Source organism: Asterias amurensis, chromosome 8 (genome assembly GCF_032118995.1).
Source record: "Asterias amurensis chromosome 8, ASM3211899v1".
Lineage (NCBI taxonomy): Eukaryota > Metazoa > Echinodermata > Asteroidea > Forcipulatida > Asteriidae > Asterias > Asterias amurensis.
Genome location: NC_092655.1, coordinates 12,722,069 through 12,743,588, shown reverse-complemented (window position 1 = coordinate 12,743,588; position 21,520 = coordinate 12,722,069). Strand labels below are relative to the sequence as shown.

Sequence of the window (21,520 nt, the reverse complement as noted above, 5' to 3'; positions counted from 1 at the left end):
AGCTCTTTTTTGTTGTTAAAGGCGTAATAAGGAAGAAACTTATCCGTTTTCCGACGTCCTTTCATTGAGCTCTGTACGTGTTGCATTTTTATGACTGAGACAGATTTCCGATATATGCATTCGTGCGCGTAGTAGCAGTATGCATCCTCATATTCATGGGCCAAAATGGCATGGCATGATGGATCACCCCTGGGAACCAGCTCCATCTGGTCTCTATCAACTGTTTAAACACCTCGACTTGGCATGCTCTCCAGCAATAGGAACAGCAAAACTGTCGGAGGTATTTATGAATCAGCTTTCAAGGACTATTTAGAGTGAGTTATTTATCGTAATTGTTCGTTAATCATGTCTCCTTTGTCAACTATCCAATTCACACCCCAGTTTTCTCCCACAATAGAGGTCCATGTGTCCAAAATGCTAGTTTAAAACACTTCAGTCAAAATTCTCTCCAATGTACCGGGTGGCTAGTTCACTGTTGAAAAAAAAAACCCATTTAAGTGAATTACGGACTATTGAAAAAGCCGACAGACTAGTGAAATGACAAGCTGGTTAGTCACTGAAAAAGTTATGTGAGTTATGAAATACTACTCTTGATCTCCAGATCCGTCAACCTAAGAAGTAGCCCTGAGTCAGCAAAACATCATGATACTACATTGTATGTAGGCCGGACAAGTTCAGTTGTTGAGATGCGATCTTTCATACAAACATTGTTTACTACAACTCAAGTGCTAGAACATTGCTAGTAAATAAAAGATCACAATCTTCAATAAGCTTTTATAAACTCAAGTTTTTGATATTATTATTTAAAGCCATTGGACACTTTCGGAAAAGAAAACAAATTAAAAGTTCACAGATGGTAATGGTGAAAGACTTCTCTTGAAATATCATTCCATGAAATGCTTCACTTTTTGAGAAAACATTAAAACAATTATCAATTCTCGATTTCGACAATTACGGATTTATTTTAAACACATGTCATGACACAGCGAAACGTGCAGAAACAAGGATGGGTTTTCTTGTTATTTTCTCGCGACTCCGATGACCGATTGAGTCTAAATTTTTACAGGTTTGTTATTTTATGTATAAGTTGTTATACACGAAGTGTGGGCCTTTGGACAATACTGTTAGCGAAAGTGTCCAATGGCTTTAACATTATTATTATGTCATGCTATGTGACTATCCTAGTGCCTCACCTTTCTATATAACAGTGCTTTGATTCTATTAGTTTCATTTGCTGCTTGTCGTTTACGCTCTTTTTCTCGTTGAACAACCTCTGGTAACTTGTTGTACACCCTGCAGAAAAAGAAGAAAAAATTATCTCTCATTGTTACTGAAACTTGGTATTCATGTTTTCTAAAAGGCACTGGACACTATTGGTAATTACTCAAAATAATTGTAGGCACAAAAACTAACTTGGTTACAAGCAATGGAGAGCTGTTGATAGTATAAAACATTGCGAAGAAACGGCTCCCTCTCAAGTAACGTAGTTTTTGAGAAAGAGGTAATATCTCAATTTCATGGAGTGGATTTCACAAAGAGTTAGGACTAGTCTTATCTCGTGTTAGGCTGAGTGACTCGTCCTAACTTAGGACTAGCTATACGTTTTTTATATCCTAGGACTAGTCTTAGGTTAGAACTAGTCTTAACTCCTTGTGACAAAGAAGTAATTTGTCACTTAAATATTTGAATCGAATTTGAGACCTCAGCTGACGTCTCAAACTCAGGGCATCTGAAAGCACACATTGTGCAACAAGGGTGTTTTTTCCTTCCATCATTCTCTTTCAATTCCGACGACCAATTTAGTTCAATTGTTTACAGGTTTGTCATTTTATGCAGTTCTTGAGATACACCAAGTGAGAATACTGGTCTTTGACAATAACCAAAGGTGTCCAGTGTCTTTAAAGTTCATTCTCTAATTCCTAGGCCATACAGTGGAATAAAATGTTTGTCATTGCCAGTATTCTTTCATTGTCATTGTCAATTCCTTGACAGTCATTGTCAATCAATTGTCAATCCCTTGTCATTCAAACCTGCAATATCTATCTTCTGATTCGACTCTCTATTTTAATAATGGATTAATCATTTTATTGCAAAACCTACCACACTTACATTGTGACCTCAGCTGAGGTCTTGAAATCAAGCATCTAAAAGCACACAATTTGTGCGACAAGGGTGTTTTCTCTTTCATTATTCTCTCGCAACTTCAACGAACCAATTGAGCCAACTTTTCACAGGTTTATTTTATGCATATGCTGAGATACACCAAGTGAGAAAACTGGTCTTTGACAACTACCAAAGGTGTCCAGTGTCTTTAAAGTTCATGCTTTAGTTCCTAGGCCATACAGTGAAATAAATGTTTGTCATTGCCAGTATTTTTTCATTGTCATTGTCAATTCCTTGACATTCGTTGTCATTTAACTGTCGATCCCTTGTCAATCAAATCTTCAATATCTTTCTTTTGATTTGTCTCACATTTTAATAAAGGATGTAATGTTTCAATGCAAAATTTAAGACAAGATAATACAAATCAACTCCTCGACAAATCAAATGTTTGTGTCTTGAGTTATCAAATAGGAAAGGGTTTTGTCTGACTATTAAAGCTTTCTTAGCAAAACACCTGAGGGATGGGTAATTAAAGGTTGAATATTTGGTTTGCAGTATGTGTATCTACTTGCTGTGTAGATTATGTTTTTTTGAGACCTTGTCTTGCTATATTATATACTACGACCGCTGAGTAGATTTTTCAGAATTTGGGAGACTTCTCAGTTCTGAAAAAAACAAACAGTCCTGCTTATTAAAGGAACACGTTGCCTTGGATCGGACGAGTTGGTCTATAAAAAGCGTGTGTAACCGTTTGTTACAAAATGCATATGGTTGGAAAGATGTTTTAAAAGTAGAATACAATGATCCACACAAACTTGCCTCGAAATTGCGTGGTTTTCCTTTTACTTTGCGAACTAACACGGTCGGCCATTTATGGGAGTCAAAAATTTGACTCCCATAAATGGCCGACCGTGTTAGTCGACGAGGTAAAAGGAAAACCGTGCAATTTCGAGGCATGTTTATGTGTATGATTGTATTCTACTTTTACAACATCTTTCTACCCATATGCATTTCATAACAAACGGTCACAAATGCTTTTCAAAGACCAACTCGACCGATCCAAGGCAACGTGTTCCTTTAACTACTACCTGGGCGGAGGTTAGGAAACTATGGATCTACTACTTTCACTCAGTGGATCAAGAGGTCTTCTCATTATTAACTTCACTACCTAGGAGTGAGTTCTTAATTGTTCTGAATTTTGTCGACTAGCATGGTCTAGTCATCATCAGGAGACTTTAAGGTTAACTCACTTCTCTGTGTGCTGCCTCATCTCCTTCTTAGACATTAATCTCTTCTTGGGCTTATGATGTTGATCTAAAAGGACAAATAAAGAAAACAAGGTAAAAGGTATTATAAGTTGAGATTAATTGTAACCAGTTATCGGTTTGTTATGCAATGGAGAGGTAAAAATCATCTCACAAAAAACATTGTAAATAAGTTTTGGAGTGTTTTGTGAATGATGAGATATTTTTGAGTGTGAATAAACGGAGTCGTATCACTCCAATCAAGAGAAAAAAGAAAAGAAAAAAAGTATCATAACATTAGGCTTCAAGTACTTCCACCTGTGAAGGCTGGCGAGGGCTTATGTGTAACAATGTATTCAAATTGATGATTTTGTTGGAAGAAAATGAAAAAATTAACCAAATTTAAAATCTTAAACTTAAAACTGGTACAAATCATCTTCAAAATTTCCAGACAATTTTTTTGATGAAAAATTGACACATACATGATCTGCTAATTAAACAACAAATATCACAGGGAAGAAACAGCTGCGTAACAGTTTGCGGCTAAGCAGAAAATAGCAGGATATCAGTCAACAATTCTTTACGTGACATGGCAGCTTGGATGCTGACCATATTCTGGAAAGCATGATTTTTTTGTTAGCTTAGGTATTTTTTGTGTTTAAGCAGCTCAATGAAACAGGCTGCAGAGCTCATGTCCCGTGCACTCGGACAAAACACCTTCCTTAGGTTACTCACCGCTGTATGGATGGGCCTGAGGGTTGACTTTCTTACTGCGATTATCCTGAAACAACTTAAATCTTTCCTCATCAAACTGTTTCTGCATCTCACGCTCCTCGGCAGCCAGCTTGATCTTCTTCTGCCTTTCACGGGAACGAGAGATAAACGTCGCCTGGTTGCTCTCAAAGGCTTCCTAGTTCCAACAAATATTTAACAAGCGAATATTAAAAAAATAAAGTACAACAATTTATGACAAATTTCAACATTTATAACTTCAGTTCACCATGGAAATTGAGACATCTGATTCATGACCTTTCCTTGATGTAATAAATTCCAAGAGGACTGATGGTTCTCTTGCACACTCCGTGTACAGGAAACCCACCCATACAGACCGCTATCTTAATGCTCCATCATTGTCATGTTCCTCGTATCGAAAAACAATAATGTATGCTAATAATAATTTTGCAATTAGGAACCAGACTATTTTGTTATTCCACCCTCGGTTTGGTAACCGCAACGTTGATATCAATGGGAAAAATTCAAAATGGCTGCACCGTGATAACGGTCTATTATAGAAACACAAATATTGATAAATGATTTTGGATGCAGAATGGTGTGACTGACCTGTAGGCTGGGTTTGCCCTGTGACCCTTGACCTGCAACTGGCTGCCTGTCCCTGAGTGGTTGGCGCTGTGGTTTGGGTTCAGCCTGTTGCCATGGCATCTTCTTGCTGATTGGCTGGAACCAGGCAACAGCTGGCGTAACTGGGGCTTCCCTGACACGTCTGAATGAGAAACAAACAATTTTAAGAAGCGTGTTCTTTGCTCTAGGTGAAATAAAAATGATAAAAACTTGGCTTCTTTGCCTCTTTTGTAAATCAACTTGAATAAGAGGGCAAAATTTTGTGCCCCCAAAAACATAATGCTGCACTATTTTTATCAAATGGGTGAATTTGTTAGCGGCAGCAACAAGAGTCCTAAAGAATTTGACAAAAGTGCTGAATTGTCCTCTCAAAATGATAAGAGCGCTACATGTATATCATACATTCACTCTGGTACTGGTTTGACTGCGGCCTTATCGAGGTAGATAAAATGAGAGAGGGTGTGTGTGCAGCCAACTTTTACATGCACGTGCGTGGGTAGAGCAAATATTTAATGGAACAACAAAAATTACTACTAAAAAATATTAATAGTGGCTTCTTATATAGCCAGGAGCACCAGGGCAAACCCAATCTCTTTCGGGTAAAGTGCACTGCAGCCGGTTTCACGAAACGCTAGGATTAATCCTAACTCGAGTTAGGACGAGTAATCCGTCCTAACTTAGGATGGGTTCAATGCGTCCTACCTATCTGGATACGGAACTGAACCCGTCTTAAGTCCTAAGATGAATCCTAAGTTAGGAAGAGTTTGGTGAAATCGACGGCTGGGTTCTTTAATGTGCATCACACAACACATCTTTACGTCCCATCGGCAGGACAGGCATTATGGTTAAGTGTCTCGCTTAAGGACACAGGTGTCACGACTGGGACTCAAACCTGCACTCTGCTGATCAGAAACACCGGTGTTTGAAGCCAGTGCTCTTAACCGCTAGGCCATGCCATGCCACAAGGTCTACTGCAAATAACAGTGATGAGTGCAGGGTGCTCTTTATGTGAGCAGGGCCCAATTTCATAGAGCTGCTAAGAACAATAGAATTTCTTCCTTGATTAAAACAGGATTAGCAACCAAATTTCCACGTAATTTTCAGGATAAGCAAACACAAGCTGAATACCAGTAACAAGCAATATGCAACAAATGGAAATTTGGTTGGTAATCCTGTTTTTATCCAGGAAGAAATTTCATGCTAAGTAAATGTTTGTGCTTAGCAGCTCTTTGAAATTCGGCTTTGATCTTCAAAATAATTAGAAAAAAAATAAATAAATAAATAAGTCTGTACTGACTGTGGTATCTTTCTTCGTCCCTTGCTGGGTTCTGAGCTGGATCTTGGCTGTCTGAAGATGCTCTCTTTTCCCTCTGCTTCTCCATGCTGCTTTGTTGTCTTCTCACCTCCTTTTGTCTTCAGACCCGGGGTTGTCTGAGTCCCAAACTCAACAGTAAAAGCCGTTCCCTGCCATTGTTACAAGCCACACATGAACAGAGAAATGAATATGTGGACAACCACAATCATGGGTACTCCTTTGTGTGTGTCCATTTTATGGAAAACAGTTTGTAAACCACAGATGTAGCAGTTATAACAACCGCTGTGTCAATGATGAATAAAAAGTGCTTGAGTTAATATGTCCAATACAAGATCTGCAAAGAGTTACTCATTGAGCAGGGCCCAATTTCATTTGGTGTCTTTGTAACAAAAAGTATAGTGGCTGTGCATGTAGTCAACCTGAAACTGCCAGTTCAATTACAATTTGTAGTAACTTTGTAATAACTTGGTTTTGCAATTACCCGCATTTCCAAAAGTAACTTTGCAACAAAATGAAACATAGATATTATTGGATGTAATTTGCAAGATTTGTTGCAGGTATGACGTCAGGGTCAAGTTCATGGCTCTGATTACTTTTTACTATTAATACTGGTTTATTTAATCTGATCAAAAAAACAACCAAAAGGTTGACAACATTCAAATTTGCAAAGGGAAGTCCTGCACTAGCGATCACCATTCATTGCTTTAAAATAAAGAGCAAGTCAAAATTCCTGCTTATCTGTGAAATCTACTTGACACAAGTGCGGACCTGCTTCCTGTTATAGCGTCGTGATCTATGAAATTAGGTCCAGGTGAATAGGTCAATAAATATTTGTTTCTGACAATGTGATTGACTAACCCTCTTTTTCTGAGGTATCTGAGAGGTTTTGACAGCAGGAGTCATCGTTCCAGCAGGTATCCTGGTCGGCAGTCGAGACTCTCTATTATTCCTTGATCTCATCTTGACACTCTCCTCTTCCCTCCTCCGTCTTTTCTGATTGACGTCATCTCTCAGTCTGTCTTGTGGTTGATGTGGCTCCTCAACACCATGGATATCATGTAAAGAACGTGATCGCTTGAATCTTGGTTTGCACGTACATGAAACACTAGCCTCGGACATAGTATCGCTCTGCACATCGCTACTACTGTAGGCGACGCCAAAGTCATCTTTATGCCTGTGACTTGACATTCTTTTGGGGTAGTATTGTCTCTGATCTGTCAAAGTGCTCTCCGAGGTTCCTGGCGATGATTCTAGATCGTGACTTGTCTCTAAGACAGGACTCAAGACAGATGCAGGAGGAATAGATGGTCTTAGAGTCTTCCTATCATCCTCAATGTTCTCTCCCGTTGATGAGGCAGGTGTGCTCGCCATGACAGGAGCACGCTTCTGTTGCTGCTCATCCTGCGTCGGTTGTTCATGTCCTTTTAAGCGTCTCCTGTGGTGTTCTCGTTGCCGATCGATCTTCCGCTGTAACTTTGCCAGCTTGGAGCCGAGTTTCCTCACGCCCTGCTCCCCGAGGAGATTGTAGAGTTGATCTGACTCCAGACTCAGGTCTGAGATGAAGGACTGGATGCTGAGTTCCTCTGAAGAGTCTCCGTGTTGGAGTGCTTCTTGTGGTGGAGCTCTTCTTGAGCTGGGATCTGCTGGAGGTCTTCTCTCCATAGAGACAGGTCTCCTCACTGCCTTGGGAATGTTGGTCGGCGGTCGGTCTGCTCTGGTCTGTACTTGAGTTGAAGGTCGGAGTTCATCGGGACTAAAATCAAATTAAAAATAAAAATAAAATATATAAACATGTTTGGGGTTTTTCTTTCGTAAGCTAAAATTTGATTTGCAACTACATGTGTTGTTACTTTGTGAAATGGCCGAATAAATATTAATTAAAATAATAATAATAAACCTTCTACCAGGGTTACCAGGGTTTAACCACAAAGTAAATATTTAACTCTTTTTAAGAGATAGTGGACAAAATCAACAGCAATTGTTTTTGTGTAAACTTTAGATGACTATCTTAAAATATTGTTTCTTACAGCCGTGTGCTCTTCATTAATGCAGCTATTTTATTAAATGAGAAATCGCCTAATATCACAAGGCCAGACAGCTGCTCCAAATTGAGGGCTACATTTAAAGGGAAGGTACACGTTTGGTAATTGTCAAAGACCAGTCTTCTCACTTGGTGTATCCCGTCAAAACCATAAAACAACAAGCCTGTGAAAATTTGGGCTCAATTGGTCATCAAAGTTGCGAGAAAATGATGAAAGAAAAACACCCTTATTGGACGAATTTGTATGCTTTCAGATAAGAATAAAAGACTTCTAGCTAGAAGTCTGTTATTATTTTAGTGAGAAATTACCTCTTTCTCAAAAACTACGTCATTTCAGAGGGAGTCGTTTCCCACAATGTTTTATACTATCAACAGCTCACCAATGCTCGTTACCAAGTCAGTTTTTAAGTTAATATTTATTTTGAGTAATTACCAAACGTGTACCTTCCCTTTAACTGATTTGGACTATCGACCAAATCAACTGATACAAGGGGCACATTGCCACCTACTCCAGGGGTAGATTTCACAAAGGTAGTCCTAACTTAGGACTAGTCCTAGGCAATGCTAAGAGATAGGACTGGTCCTAAGTTAGGATGAGTTACTGGTCCTAACTTAGGACTGGTACTATCTCTTAGCATTGCCTAGGACTAGTCCTAAGTTAGGAATACCTTTGTGAAGTTCACCCCTGGGGCTGAAACAGTGTTCCCCTTCACAGTCCACAAGGGTGTAGGCATGGGTATCATCCATATGGAACCCTGCTGGTGAAGCAGAATGCACTATACCTGCCCAATGAAGCAGTAATGGTTAAATTCCATGCTCAAGGGCACAAGTGCTCAATGAAACTGTTGTGGTTCGTCCAGGCATTTATCTCTTGATTTACCTGTATGCTCTGTCTGCTGGAGGTTCAATGCGATCGTCATCTTCCAGTGGCTGCTTCTTTGGAGTATACGGTCGATCCTTGTCCCATCTCTTCCTCTCTCTGGGAGTGTCACTTGATGAAGTACCACCACTGTCCGTCTCGTCTGTAAACAATAAAATGTAGAGGTCACAAAAAGTTAGTCTACCCAAATAAATTGTTAGGCTTTGCCTAGTTCCTCATATCTTCACTGTTTCATGCCAGGTTCCCTACTAACGAAAATACCTTACCGTTGTGAAACACCCTGGAGAGGACAGTTAATAATAATAACAATAATAATAATAATAATAATAATAATAATAATAATAATAATAATAATAATAATAATAATAATAATAATAATAATAATAATAATAATAATAATAATAATAATAATAATAATAATAATAATAATAATAATAATAATAATAATAATAATAATAATAATAATAATAATAATAATAATAATAATAATAATAATAATAATAATAATAATAATAATAATAATAATAATAATAATAATAATAATAATAATAATAATAATAATAATAATAATAATAATAATAATAATAATAATAATAATAATAATAATAATAATAATAATAATAATAATAATAATAATAATAATAATAATAATAATAATAATAATAATAATAATAATAATAATAATAATAATAATAATAATAATAATAATAATAATAATAATAATAATAATAATAATAATAATAATAATAATAATAATAATAATAATAATAATAATAATAATAATAATAATAATAATAATAATAATAATAATAATAATAATAATAATAATAATAATAATAATAATAATAATAATAATAATAATAATAATAATAATAATAATAATAATAATAATAATAATAATAATAATAATAATAATAATAATAATAATAATAATAATAATAATAATAATAATAATAATAATAATAATAATAATAATAATAATAATAATAATAATAATAATAATAATAATAATAATAATAATAATAATAATAATAATAATAATAATAATAATAATAATAATAATAATAATAATAATAATAATAATAATAATAATAATAATAATAATAATAATAATAATAATAATAATAATAATAATAATAATAATAATAATAATAATAATAATAATAATAATAATAATAATAATAATAATAATAATAATAATAATAATAATAATAATAATAATAATAATAATAATAATAATAATAATAATAATAATAATAATAATAATAATAATAATAATAATAATAATAATAATAATAATAATAATAATAATAATAATAATAATAATAATAATAATAATAATAATAATAATAATAATAATAATAATAATAATAATAATAATAATAATAATAATAATAATAATAATAATAATAATAATAATAATAATAATAATAATAATAATAATAATAATAATAATAATAATAATAATAATAATAATAATAATAATAATAATAATAATAATAATAATAATAATAATAATAATAATAATAATAATAATAATAATAATAATAATAATAATAATAATAATAATAATAATAATAATAATAATAATAATAATAATAATAATAATAATAATAATAATAATAATAATAATAATAATAATAATAATAATAATAATAATAATAATAATAATAATAATAATAATAATAATAATAATAATAATAATAATAATAATAATAATAATAATAATAATAATAATAATAATAATAATAATAATAATAATAATAATAATAATAATAATAATAATAATAATAATAATAATAATAATAATAATAATAATAATAATAATAATAATAATAATAATAATAATAATAATAATAATAATAATAATAATAATAATAATAATAATAATAATAATAATAATAATAATAATAATAATAATAATAACAACAACAACAATAATAATAATAATAATAATAATAATAATAATAATAATAATAATAATAACAATAATAATAACAATAATAATAATAGCAGCAGCAGCAGCAGCAGCAGCAGCAGCAGCAGCAGCAGCAGCAGCAGCAGCAGCAGCAGCAGCAGCAGCAGCAGCAGCAGCAGCAGCAGCAGCAGCAGCAGTAGTAGTCATGGTAGTAGTAGTAATAGTAATAGTAGTAGTAATAGTAATAGTAATAGTAATAGTAATAGTAATAATAATAATAATAATAATAATAATAATAATAATAATAATAATAATAATATTTATTTATCACTTTTAACAAGTTTGATACAAAGCACTCAAGAAGTACAAAAGCAATTATAGTAAAAAATTAGAGTACAAATCTACACATGTCAAAAGTGTCTTTCTGAAGGACACAAGTCCTTTGACTGGGACCCAAACCCGACTTCTTGGCCACGACACTCAAAAACGATTCTTGCAAGTACCAACTCCCAAAAGGTAAGATAATTTTTAATTCATGTTGTTAGAAGTTTTGTAACGATCCCCCCAAACACAATCTGTTAATCCACTGACCTTTGACCCAATTTGCCACAGTATGTCTTGCAGGGTCTTTCATCAAGCTGGCCATGCGTTGAATCCTCTCAGAGTCTAGACTAGACTGGCTCTCATCCCTCTGTCTTGTCTTGTACTCTTGATATTCATCCCACATCTCGGTCCTAGCATCCCTAGCATGGAGGTCCGACTCATCCTGAATGAAAAAGAAGAAAAAAACATATTTTTGGTAAAATATACTAATGAGTTTCAGTACAAGTTACATAAAACGTCTCTTCAAGTCCGCTTCTTAAAAGATAGAGAGAAAAAGATATTTGAACAAGATATTTTTTCTTGAATGAGGTCTTAAAGCCATTATACACTTTCGGTACAGAAAAAAAATTAAAAGTTCACAGGTTTACAAATAATTTACAGGATTTACAGAAGGTAATGTAGAAAGACTTCCCTTGAAATATTAGTCCATGAAATGCTTTACTTTTTGAGAAAACATTAAAACAATATCAAATTCTCGATAGCGAGAATTACAGATATATTTTAAACACATGTCATGACACGGTGAAACTGTGGGGAAACAAGGGTGGGTTTTCCCGTTATTTTCTCCCGACTCTGATGACCGATTGAGCCTAAATTTTCACAGGTTTGTTATTTTATATATAAGTTGTGGTACAAGAAGTGTGGGCCTTGGACAATACTGTTTACCGAAAGCGTCCAATGGCTTTAAAAATATTTTTTTACTGAGAACTTATTTCCAATTCAGACCAGAGATTTTCCGCCGGCATTAAAAATAATTTGTTTCAGACAGCTGACTCAATATGAAAGTGACATTACACCGAGTCCCTGCTACTACATTGTAGAGATCTCCTAAGAACACTTACAATACTATGCGAGTTTGAAAAGGCCAAACCGAAATAATCTTAAATGAATGTACGTGTACTGGCCAGATGATACAGAAAAAAACGTTTTGACATGATAGAAAATTGTAATTTTTCTGAAAATTAATCCGTTAAGTTGAAACTTTATGCAAATCTTTGTAATCAACTTACCTGCAGGACCTCTTGTAGCACTTGCCTACTGTAAGTGCCTGGTAAGTCAGTCATCTGGCTCCCATATTGGATCTTTCCTCCTTGTTTCAACCCTCCAGGTCTAGCAGCATATTGACTTCTTTCTGGGAGTACATGTACCTCTTGGTCTGTTGGCATCCTCGGAAGACGTGCTGGTGAATAGTTATCATGCCTTTGGTTCCCCATGCTGGGTTGTGGTCTACTAGTCAAGTCTTCTCTCTCCAACACATCATGTTCCATTTCATGAGACATCAAAGCAGCTTCTGGCGATGCTGCACCTCTAACAGGTATCTTGCTGGTTGGAGACTTCTTACCGTTTTGGGCCTTGAAACCATATCTTTGTTTCATTGAAGTGGTGTCATAGTACGTACCATAACTTCGGGATTCAGTTTCTTTGTCTTGACTTTTAGGAACTCTCCTAGACCTGGCCACAACATCCTGGTCTAGAGAAAACTCTGTCGACCTTTCCTGTTGATAATCGGCAAATGCTTCAGGACGCAGCACTGACTTCGGGCTTTCTACACCAGAGAAGGCTCTCTCTGTTGGACTGACACTCTTCAGATCACTAGGGTACTCGATGTACGACCGTGCCGGCCTGTCTCTGTTCCTCTGATCAGGTTTTGACATTGGGATCTTTGACTTGGGTGAGCGAGGGCTTCTTGCTGGGGACTGCTTGTTGTCTTGGGGATGGTCATGGAGTCTGAATTCAGCATCTACACCAGGGAGCTCAAGTGAACGTATGTGTTTAGGGCTGTCCCTCGAACCGTATGCACTGACTGGGAATGACGGAGGTAGAGCATCATCAGAACCTGAGAAAAATAACAGGTTAGAATATTATGACAATTGGGATTCTTCATAAGCATTTACCTTTTAAACAAGTGGTGAATAGGTTTTGTTACTATCATTTAATTGTTTTTTTTTGGTTGAAAGCACACAATTTACAAGAGCAGCATGCCAACTCTACCAACAGAGCTACATATGTTTTCAGGGGTGCCAGTCAAATGTCATTCATGACCTGTAACTGTTATATAGCCAGGGATCACATCAAATTTTACAATACAACATGGGAAGTGGCAGGAGAGGGATCATCTGAACGGGGCTGCGAGTTTGTTGCAATACAATCTGGGAAGAGGTGAGAGAGCCCGATTTAAAAAAAAAACTAAGCCACTATGTAATAATGATCATGAAACTTTTATTACCAATATGACTGCTCTCTAGTGTGGTTTTGCTGCTTGGTGTTAATGAATCTTCCTGATTCACGGGGTAAGTGTACATTACTTCGCTGCTTCCCGGTGGTTTGTATGGCCTGATGAAGCTCCCCGGAGACTTTTCACTTCCTCTGCTCCTGTCATGCTTGGAGGATGCCACAGATTGACCATTCTGCTGCCTGAACTCTTGGGGGGACTTTTGCAGAGGTGACTTCTCCGGGCTTCTTGACCGATCGCTTTCCCTAGATGTCGAGCGCTGGTACTCCCGAGCCGGAATTGGTATCCGACTGCTGCCACTAGTTTGTGTAACAAGAGGACTAGGGCAAAGGTCTCGTTTGGTCATCATTGCCTTTTCCTTTGCCTCCCTGCTCCTTCTTCGGCTGGCCCTTTCCAAAGACCCAGTGAACTGTGATCGTTCTGAGATTTGCCTGGTGTATGATTTGGCTCGAAACTTTGTCAGGTCTATTTCTGGCGAAGAATGTGATCGATGCATTCCAATATCATCAGATGGAAACTCCTCTTCATCCTCTTCCTCCCCAGCTTGCCTTTCCTCGGACAACTGCTGATGCTCCTCTTCTTGATGGAGATAGTAAGGCTCCTTAGCCTGATTGGGTAAGAGACCATACACCAGCTGCTGAGACGGACCTGTATTTGCATCTCTTGTCCAAGCCTCCTTTGATGGTTGATTTACATGGTGCCCTGCAAGACTCGTTTCTGTATGCTGTACACTTGGTTGAGGACGTTTATAATAATCAACACTGTGATCAAAAGTTCTGTCTGTGACTCTTTGTAGTTGAGATGCTAATAATTGTTGTGCATAGCTTAAAGCCCCAAAGGGTTGTCCCTCCTGTGGTTCTGCATATTGAGACATTGGGGAAGGCTTCCTTACTTCTTCAGCACTCATGTGAGAGGTTGCAAGACTAACTGAACTCTGCTCTTGACTCTGCATCTCTGCCAGTCTCAGCTCAGCATCCAAAACAGCGGCTTCTTGCAGGATCCTTAGAACATGCTCCTGAGGCGGATTTTTCGCTAGTATTGCTCGAACTCTACTTGCCAGTGAATCCATACTCTCTATGCTCTCTCCGTAAGGATCTCTTGGAGTGGTCCCATTGCTTAGTTCCGCTTGCCCAAGCCCAAAAGATCTTTGTGAAGAATTAGTTCCATCTAGTTCTACTCTCTGTTGTTGGTAGCTGTGTAATGAAGTAGGGCTCACCGAGGAAGTATCTGAACCACTGTTATTGTAATTTCTTTGCAGTAGTTCTGTTGAGTCTCCGATGAGAGGTGTCCTGGCCACATCTGCACCAGCAGAAGCCCTCTCCACATAGGCTGTGTTTTCTAACAGCTGCTGGACTCTGCGTGACAGGGAATCTGACGATATGTAACTAGACCCATCTCTATAACCAGCCTGTGGCTGCCTGCTGGAGGCGCTTCCGAATTGATCATACCCAACCTGCATTGTGGGCTGAGGAGTAGTTTCACTCCTGTCACGGCTGTCTGATGATGCCAAAGGAATTGTCATACTCTTAGAGAGCGATGCCGTTTGCTGGTCAGTGTATGCATCCCAAGTAGTAAGAGAAACAGCAGTCGGACTTTGGGTGTAACCTCTCTCTGGAAGTTGAATTGGTTCTCCACCGTTTGTTGGATGCAAAACTCTCTCAATTATTGCTCTCACAGAACTGGAGGTGCTAGCATCTGAGATGGTTGGGGAAGTGCCCCTTGGGATTCTTGGATGCATCGACTGCGGTGATACACTTGGCAGGGTTTGTGGCTCGTTTAGAATCTGCTCTACCTTGTCAGCAAGAGAGTCAGCACCAACACTCTCAGATGAACCAGTCCTCGCCGAATCAGGGGTTTGGTTTCCAAGACTTCTTACTTTTCTTGATCTGTGGCTGGAACTGGATTCCAGAATATTCTCAATACTGTCCGGAGAGCCTGCCTCACTTGTGAAGCTGCCACTATCCTCAGATGGAGTCCTTTTCAATATGTGATGTTCACCAGGCAGTGATGTTGCTGAAAGTAGCAGAGCAACTCTCCTTGAAAGAGAGTCTTGACTCTGAGCAGTATCAAGACTGCTGAGTGAGACAACAGCACCTAGCTCCTCCTGTCTGGATTTTAAAGTAACAATTGTTTCTTGTCTTCCTTCCACGGTATTGGATTGAGGCATGTACACATCTCTTAAATCCTGCGAGTCCCCAATTAGCTCTGTGACAGTTTCTTTGACGTTATAATGACTTGGTGAATCCTCCTTTGTTTCCCCACTGATGGGTTGCATTTCATCTGGAGTTACACTTTGCAAATCATGTGGATATTGGATGTAGGATCTAGCAATCTTGGTGCTAGATGTTTCGGATGCTGAACTGTTTGTTACAGATCTATCAGACTCTGTGCTACTTTCCCCATTCTTTGTAGACTTTATCTTTTGAGAATTTGAGCTTTGTGTTTTCTTGTCGATTGTCTTTGTGGGAAGTTTTGTTACTGGACTTTTCTTTGCTGGACTTGTCTGTTTCAGCTCCTTTGTTGTTCTTGAATGAGTAAGTTCAGGTTTTGTTGAAGATGAACTTCCAGATGAACTGCTAGAATTATTTCTCTTGACCGATCCTCCTTTACTCTTCATTGTTAAAGTCTCTGGACCTTCAACTGATGCAAGCAGGCTGTGTGCAGAACCTGGTTTGGCATGCACTACTGGTGTCAAATTAATTGGTTCTAAATTATTTAGATCAAGAGGCAGCTGTACATGAGATCCTCTGAGAGAACTGGAACTCTTCGCCACAAGAGATGGGCTGATAGAATCCTCGCTCCAGACACCTGTGGTGCTTCTGGAGCTCTCTCCTTTGTTTGAAGAAGTACCTGTTGTTGACAAAGTTCCATCTGTTTCCGTCAAAGATGGCGAAGCTTTACTCTGGCCGACTACCGAGTGACCAGATGAGGCCTTCTGAAAATCCGTCTTCACTTCGACTGGTTTTGAGCTTCCACCAACCTTTTCAGATGGCGCGATGATTTTAGTGATTGGGTCGTCCTGGACTGGATAGTAGGGGGTTGAGGTGTACTTTGGTTTCTTGTTGGTGACAGCAATAAAGTCACTGTTTATACTCGTCATATCCTTATAGTTGGACAAAGATTCCTCATTTAACAGCTGACCTGGATCTTGTGGTGCTGGAGACAGAAACAACTGCTTGGTTCTGGTTGGGCTATCTCTACTTCTCGTAGGATCATGATCCCGTTGGTCTACCATCCTCTCAATTTCTGTTTCTGACTTCACTAGAACTCCCGTGGACAACTGGGAGTCTTGGTACATGGAATGTTCCGGTAATGACACACTTTCTCCGAGGAGATGCTCAGGTGAATCAAGAGCACTTTGGCCAGGAATGGAGTACTGAGTAAGGTCAGGAATGTTTGGATCTTGTGGAATGGGATGTTGTGATAACTCAGGTCCTGTAGTGTTACTGCCAGTACTATCATGATGACTAGCTTCAGTCACTCTGTCAAGAAGTGTCACTTCTGACTTCAGAGACTCCTACAAAAGAGAAGTAAAAAACGAAATGGAGGAATTTCATCAAGACATTTAGAAAATCAATTATCCATTCAAGAGACCTTGGAAGAGATCTCATAAAAACAAATCTTGAACTTTGTTTTTGAAAGGGCAAGGCCATGTTCATTGGACAATCTATTAAAGTCTATGGGAAACTTTTGAAGGGGTGCCAAGGCCAAGACCAGGGCAACAAAAGGCCATGGCATATGTGTAATTCCAGGCCTGGACAACAATAGCATTTTAAAGAAATTTTTAATCAAAGTTTCTTTTAAAATTAAATGAATATTTTTTAGATACAAACTTTCAAATTTGTATGAGAATGTTTTTCAATTGACCTAATATGTCACGTATTGATCTGCAAAGAATTTTTTAAATCTTAAAATGAAGTTGTATCTGCAATAAAAAAAAATTTTGCCTTACCAATTTTGTCAAGTGTAATTGTGCTGAAAGTAATTCTGCTCATTTAAGATGCATACTAGACATTACAGGAAAGCTACATTGAAGAAAGAGGCTAACAAGACACATCCTATCGTTTGGCAACTTAAACCTGTGATCTTCATGTAATTGCTTTTCCAAACAGTGGACATAATTTGATCAATCACAAACCACCGTACTGCTGAATGCCCCAGGCAAATTAACAGCTCATCCATTCAGTTTAACAAGCATGATACTTTGCACAAGTAGGACAATTTTTATTGATTACAAGTTCTCACCAACATGTATACATAGATGTAGGTTTTTTAAAGACCTTTCAGATTATTTATTAACAATGTTGCTGATTTTTCTGAGGCCCCCCAAAAATCGGAAATCGGACTTAATTAGGAAGAATATCGTGCCTGGTAAAAAGACACTGGACACTATTGGTAATATTGTCAAAGACCAGTCTTCTCACTTGGTGTATCTCAACAAAATATATGCATAAAATAACAAACCTGTGAAAATTTGAGCTCAATTGGTCGTCGAAGTTGCGAGATAACAAAGAAAGAAAAACACCCTTGTCACACGAAGTTGTGTGCGTTTAGATGGTTGATTTCGAGACATCAAATTCTAAATCTGAGATCTCGAAATCAAATTCTTGGAAAATTACTTCTTTCTCGAAAACTATGTCACTTCAGAGGCAGCCGTTTCTCACAATGTTTTATACCATCCTCCTCTCCCCATTACTCGTCACCAAGTAAGGTTTTAGGCTAATAATTATTTCAAGTATTTACCAATAGTGTCCACTGCCTTTAAAGCCATGGACCCTTTCGGTACAGAAGAAGAAAAAAAAAGTTCACAGATTTACAAATAACTAACAGGGTTTACAGAAGGTAGTGGTGAAAGACTTCTCTTGAAATATTATTCCATGAAATGCTTTCCTTTTTGAGAAAACAGTAAAACAATATCAATTCTCGTTAACGAGAATTACAGATTTATTTTAAACACATGTCATGACACGGCGAAACGCGCGGATACAAGGGTGGGTTTTCCCGTTATTTTCTCCCGACTCTGATGACCGATTAAGCCCAAATTTTCACAGGTTTGTTATTTGATATAGAAAATGTGATACACGAAGTGTGGGCCTTGGACAATACTGTTTACCGAAAGGGTCCAATGGCTTTAAGGACCCAAGTAATTCAATGCAATCACTGAAAAGGAAGTATACTTTCCGAGTTTTTGTGGCTGAACTCGAAAATCTTTAATGGAGCTTCCAGTAACTTTGTCTTCATGAACCTCACAGACTCTTACTATTACCTTATGAGGAGATGTAGTCTCCAGAGTGTGTTGCGAAAGTGACACGGACAGATTCCCGCTCACAAAATCAGCAGAGACCTCAGCAATGGCATCATGGAGGGCATCCCTCCTCGCTTCCCCATCATCCTCCCCAGGGTCCGTCCCATCCAGGGTATCACCTCCATCTTCAGACTGGGGTAAGAGAATGTCCGTCTCACTGCTGCTGTATCGGAACTCAGATCCTTCGTCCTCGGTGGCGAAGGGGTACCCTTCCTTAGTGACTCCTCCCGTCATGGCCGAGGTGAGGTGGAGATCTTCAAATTGACCTGAATCCCGACTGTCTTGGAAGTCAACTGCAGGGAGGTGGTAGGCATCTCCTTGCGGGACTGACGTCTTGCTTTGATTGGCTGCACTGACTGCAGCGATTGCTGCTATTGGATCTACACCTGGAAATATAACACAATATAAGATGTCAACAATAGACATGTATATTGCCCAATAAAAAAAGACCAAGTAAATGATTGAGTTCTTGAACCACAAATAAGAGAAGTTCAAGAGAAGACAGAGATCAATGTACATGTACCACAAATACAGCTTACATTCAAGCTACCCTACAATTTGTTACTGTTAAAGGAACACGTTGCCTTGGATCGGTCGAGTTGGTCTTTGAAAAGCGTTTGTAACCGTTTTTTATAAAATGCATATGGTTAGAAAGATGTTGTAAAAGTAGAATACAATGATCCACATAAACATGCCTCGAAATTGCGTGGTTTTCCTTTTACCTCGTCGACTAACACGTCGGCCATTTATGGGGGTCAAAATTTTGACTCCCATAAATGGCCGACCATGTTAGTTCGCACAGTAGAAGGAAAACCATGCAATTTCGAGGCAAACTTGTGTGGATCATTGTATTCTACTTTTAAAACATCTTTCCAACCGTATGCATTATATAAAAAACGGTTACAAACGCTTTTGTTTTGACCAACTCGTCCGATCCAAGGCAACGTGTTCCTTTAAGTCAATATAATTCAACAATCCAACTCTGCAAAACTATCCATTGCTTCAGCGCACTCACATTAAACATTCATCAAACACGTATCCGTGACAGACTTGACAGTTTAGCTAGTGAGTGGCCTACAGCATCCCATACATGTACCCTTTTTCCACACACAAATTGTTTGAACTTAGAGAGTTTATCGGCAGGCGTGACCCAGTGATTTACATGTAAGCACTTGTGATATGGGCCTACCGGCTCAAATCCTTCTTCACTTTGGCAAATAAAAATAGAAGGAATTTGAAATTTATAGGCCATCACATGAGTAATCTCCAATAAGGAATTTCATCCCCTTTGATTATTGTCTTTATCAGTTAGAATGAGTACAAAAAATGTCTCTTATACTGACAAAGTGTTCCTTGCGCATGCAGTGCAGTGAAAAAAAAATGTCCCTGTGACATGGCCTTAAGTATCCAAACTTTTTTTTTTCCAGAGGCCGTTGCCACCTACTCCTAGGGCTGAAACAGGGTTACCCCTTTTACAGTCCATCTGGATGTAGGCTTGGTTATCATCAATCCGAAGCCTGGCTGGTAGTAGAGCAGAAAGCACTACCTCCCCAATTTTACGTAGCAAGTGTAACAACCAGGATTCAAACCCACGCTCTGCCTATCAACCACCAGAGCTTTAATCCGGTGCTCTTAACTGCTTTGCCATGACACGCCAAACTGCTGTACTAACTGTAAGTGTGCCACAAATAAATGGTGTTGAAGATCTTGTGTTTCCAGTCAAGTCCATTATAAGCAAAGTTGGTCCACTGACTCACCAGACTAAAACACCCCGTACGATTTCAACATCAAACTTTGACTAATCCTCAACTTTTATTTCTATCATTCAAAAAAGTTCTTTGTCAACCAACTTTTAAGACTTGTATCTTGATGCAGCTTTATATTACCTTGTTTATCTGATTTGGCTCTTTTTGCTGAAGAACTGAGACTACTAGTGGACTGGATGGAACTCTGTGAGGATGAGCGACTACTCATGCCAGCAGATGACCGACTACTAACAGATCGCTTGACGGGTGAAGGAGACGAGACCAACTCAAACTGCTCAGGGACCAAGGAATACCAGCTGTCCTATAAGATGAAAAAAAAAAAATGTAAAATTAACTGAGAAGCAGTTTACAAATCTCTGGACCCATTACCTTTATTAACCATTAGGATACATTTATATGGCGCATGATGCAGGGGCCTCTATGCACAATACAAAACATAAAACAATGAACAAATATGTATAATATATACTACATTGTAGGCAATTATTACAAAAATTGTATACAAATGAGTAATATAAAAGTCCCTTGCTAAAGAGAGGCAGCTTTATATTATAATAGACATGCTTTTCTATGTAACCAGAGCCATGCACCCAGCCCAGTCATGCCAATTCCGTTTGAATACATGGCTGATTTGATTCATTCTATAAATGTCCATATATTTTCTTTTTTTGCAAGTATTTATTTTAGGTAAGATTTGAAACTTTGCATGGTGGAAATACGATATAGAAAGGTTTGCGGTAACACCATGTAATG

At 37.3% G+C, this 21,520-nt stretch overlaps 1 protein-coding gene across 1 annotated transcript in view; it reads right to left on the bottom strand.

Annotated features, from left to right (window-relative positions):
- Nucleotides 1–21,520, bottom strand: part of LOC139941130 (uncharacterized) — a 36,923-nt gene that overhangs the window by 5,653 nt on the left and 9,750 nt on the right. The window contains exons 3-14 of the mRNA XM_071937575.1: nt 20,888–21,068; nt 18,963–19,387; nt 13,691–17,213; nt 12,474–13,300; nt 11,452–11,626; nt 8,943–9,084; nt 6,880–7,774; nt 6,004–6,170; nt 4,689–4,848; nt 4,083–4,257; nt 3,354–3,417; nt 1,194–1,293 (exon numbers count right to left, since the gene is read on the bottom strand). Of these exons, the coding sequence (XP_071793676.1) occupies nt 1,194–1,293; nt 3,354–3,417; nt 4,083–4,257; nt 4,689–4,848; nt 6,004–6,170; nt 6,880–7,774; nt 8,943–9,084; nt 11,452–11,626; nt 12,474–13,300; nt 13,691–17,213; nt 18,963–19,387; nt 20,888–21,068 (6,834 nt within the window). The remainder of the gene's footprint in view (nt 1–1,193; nt 1,294–3,353; nt 3,418–4,082; nt 4,258–4,688; nt 4,849–6,003; nt 6,171–6,879; nt 7,775–8,942; nt 9,085–11,451; nt 11,627–12,473; nt 13,301–13,690; nt 17,214–18,962; nt 19,388–20,887; nt 21,069–21,520) is intronic.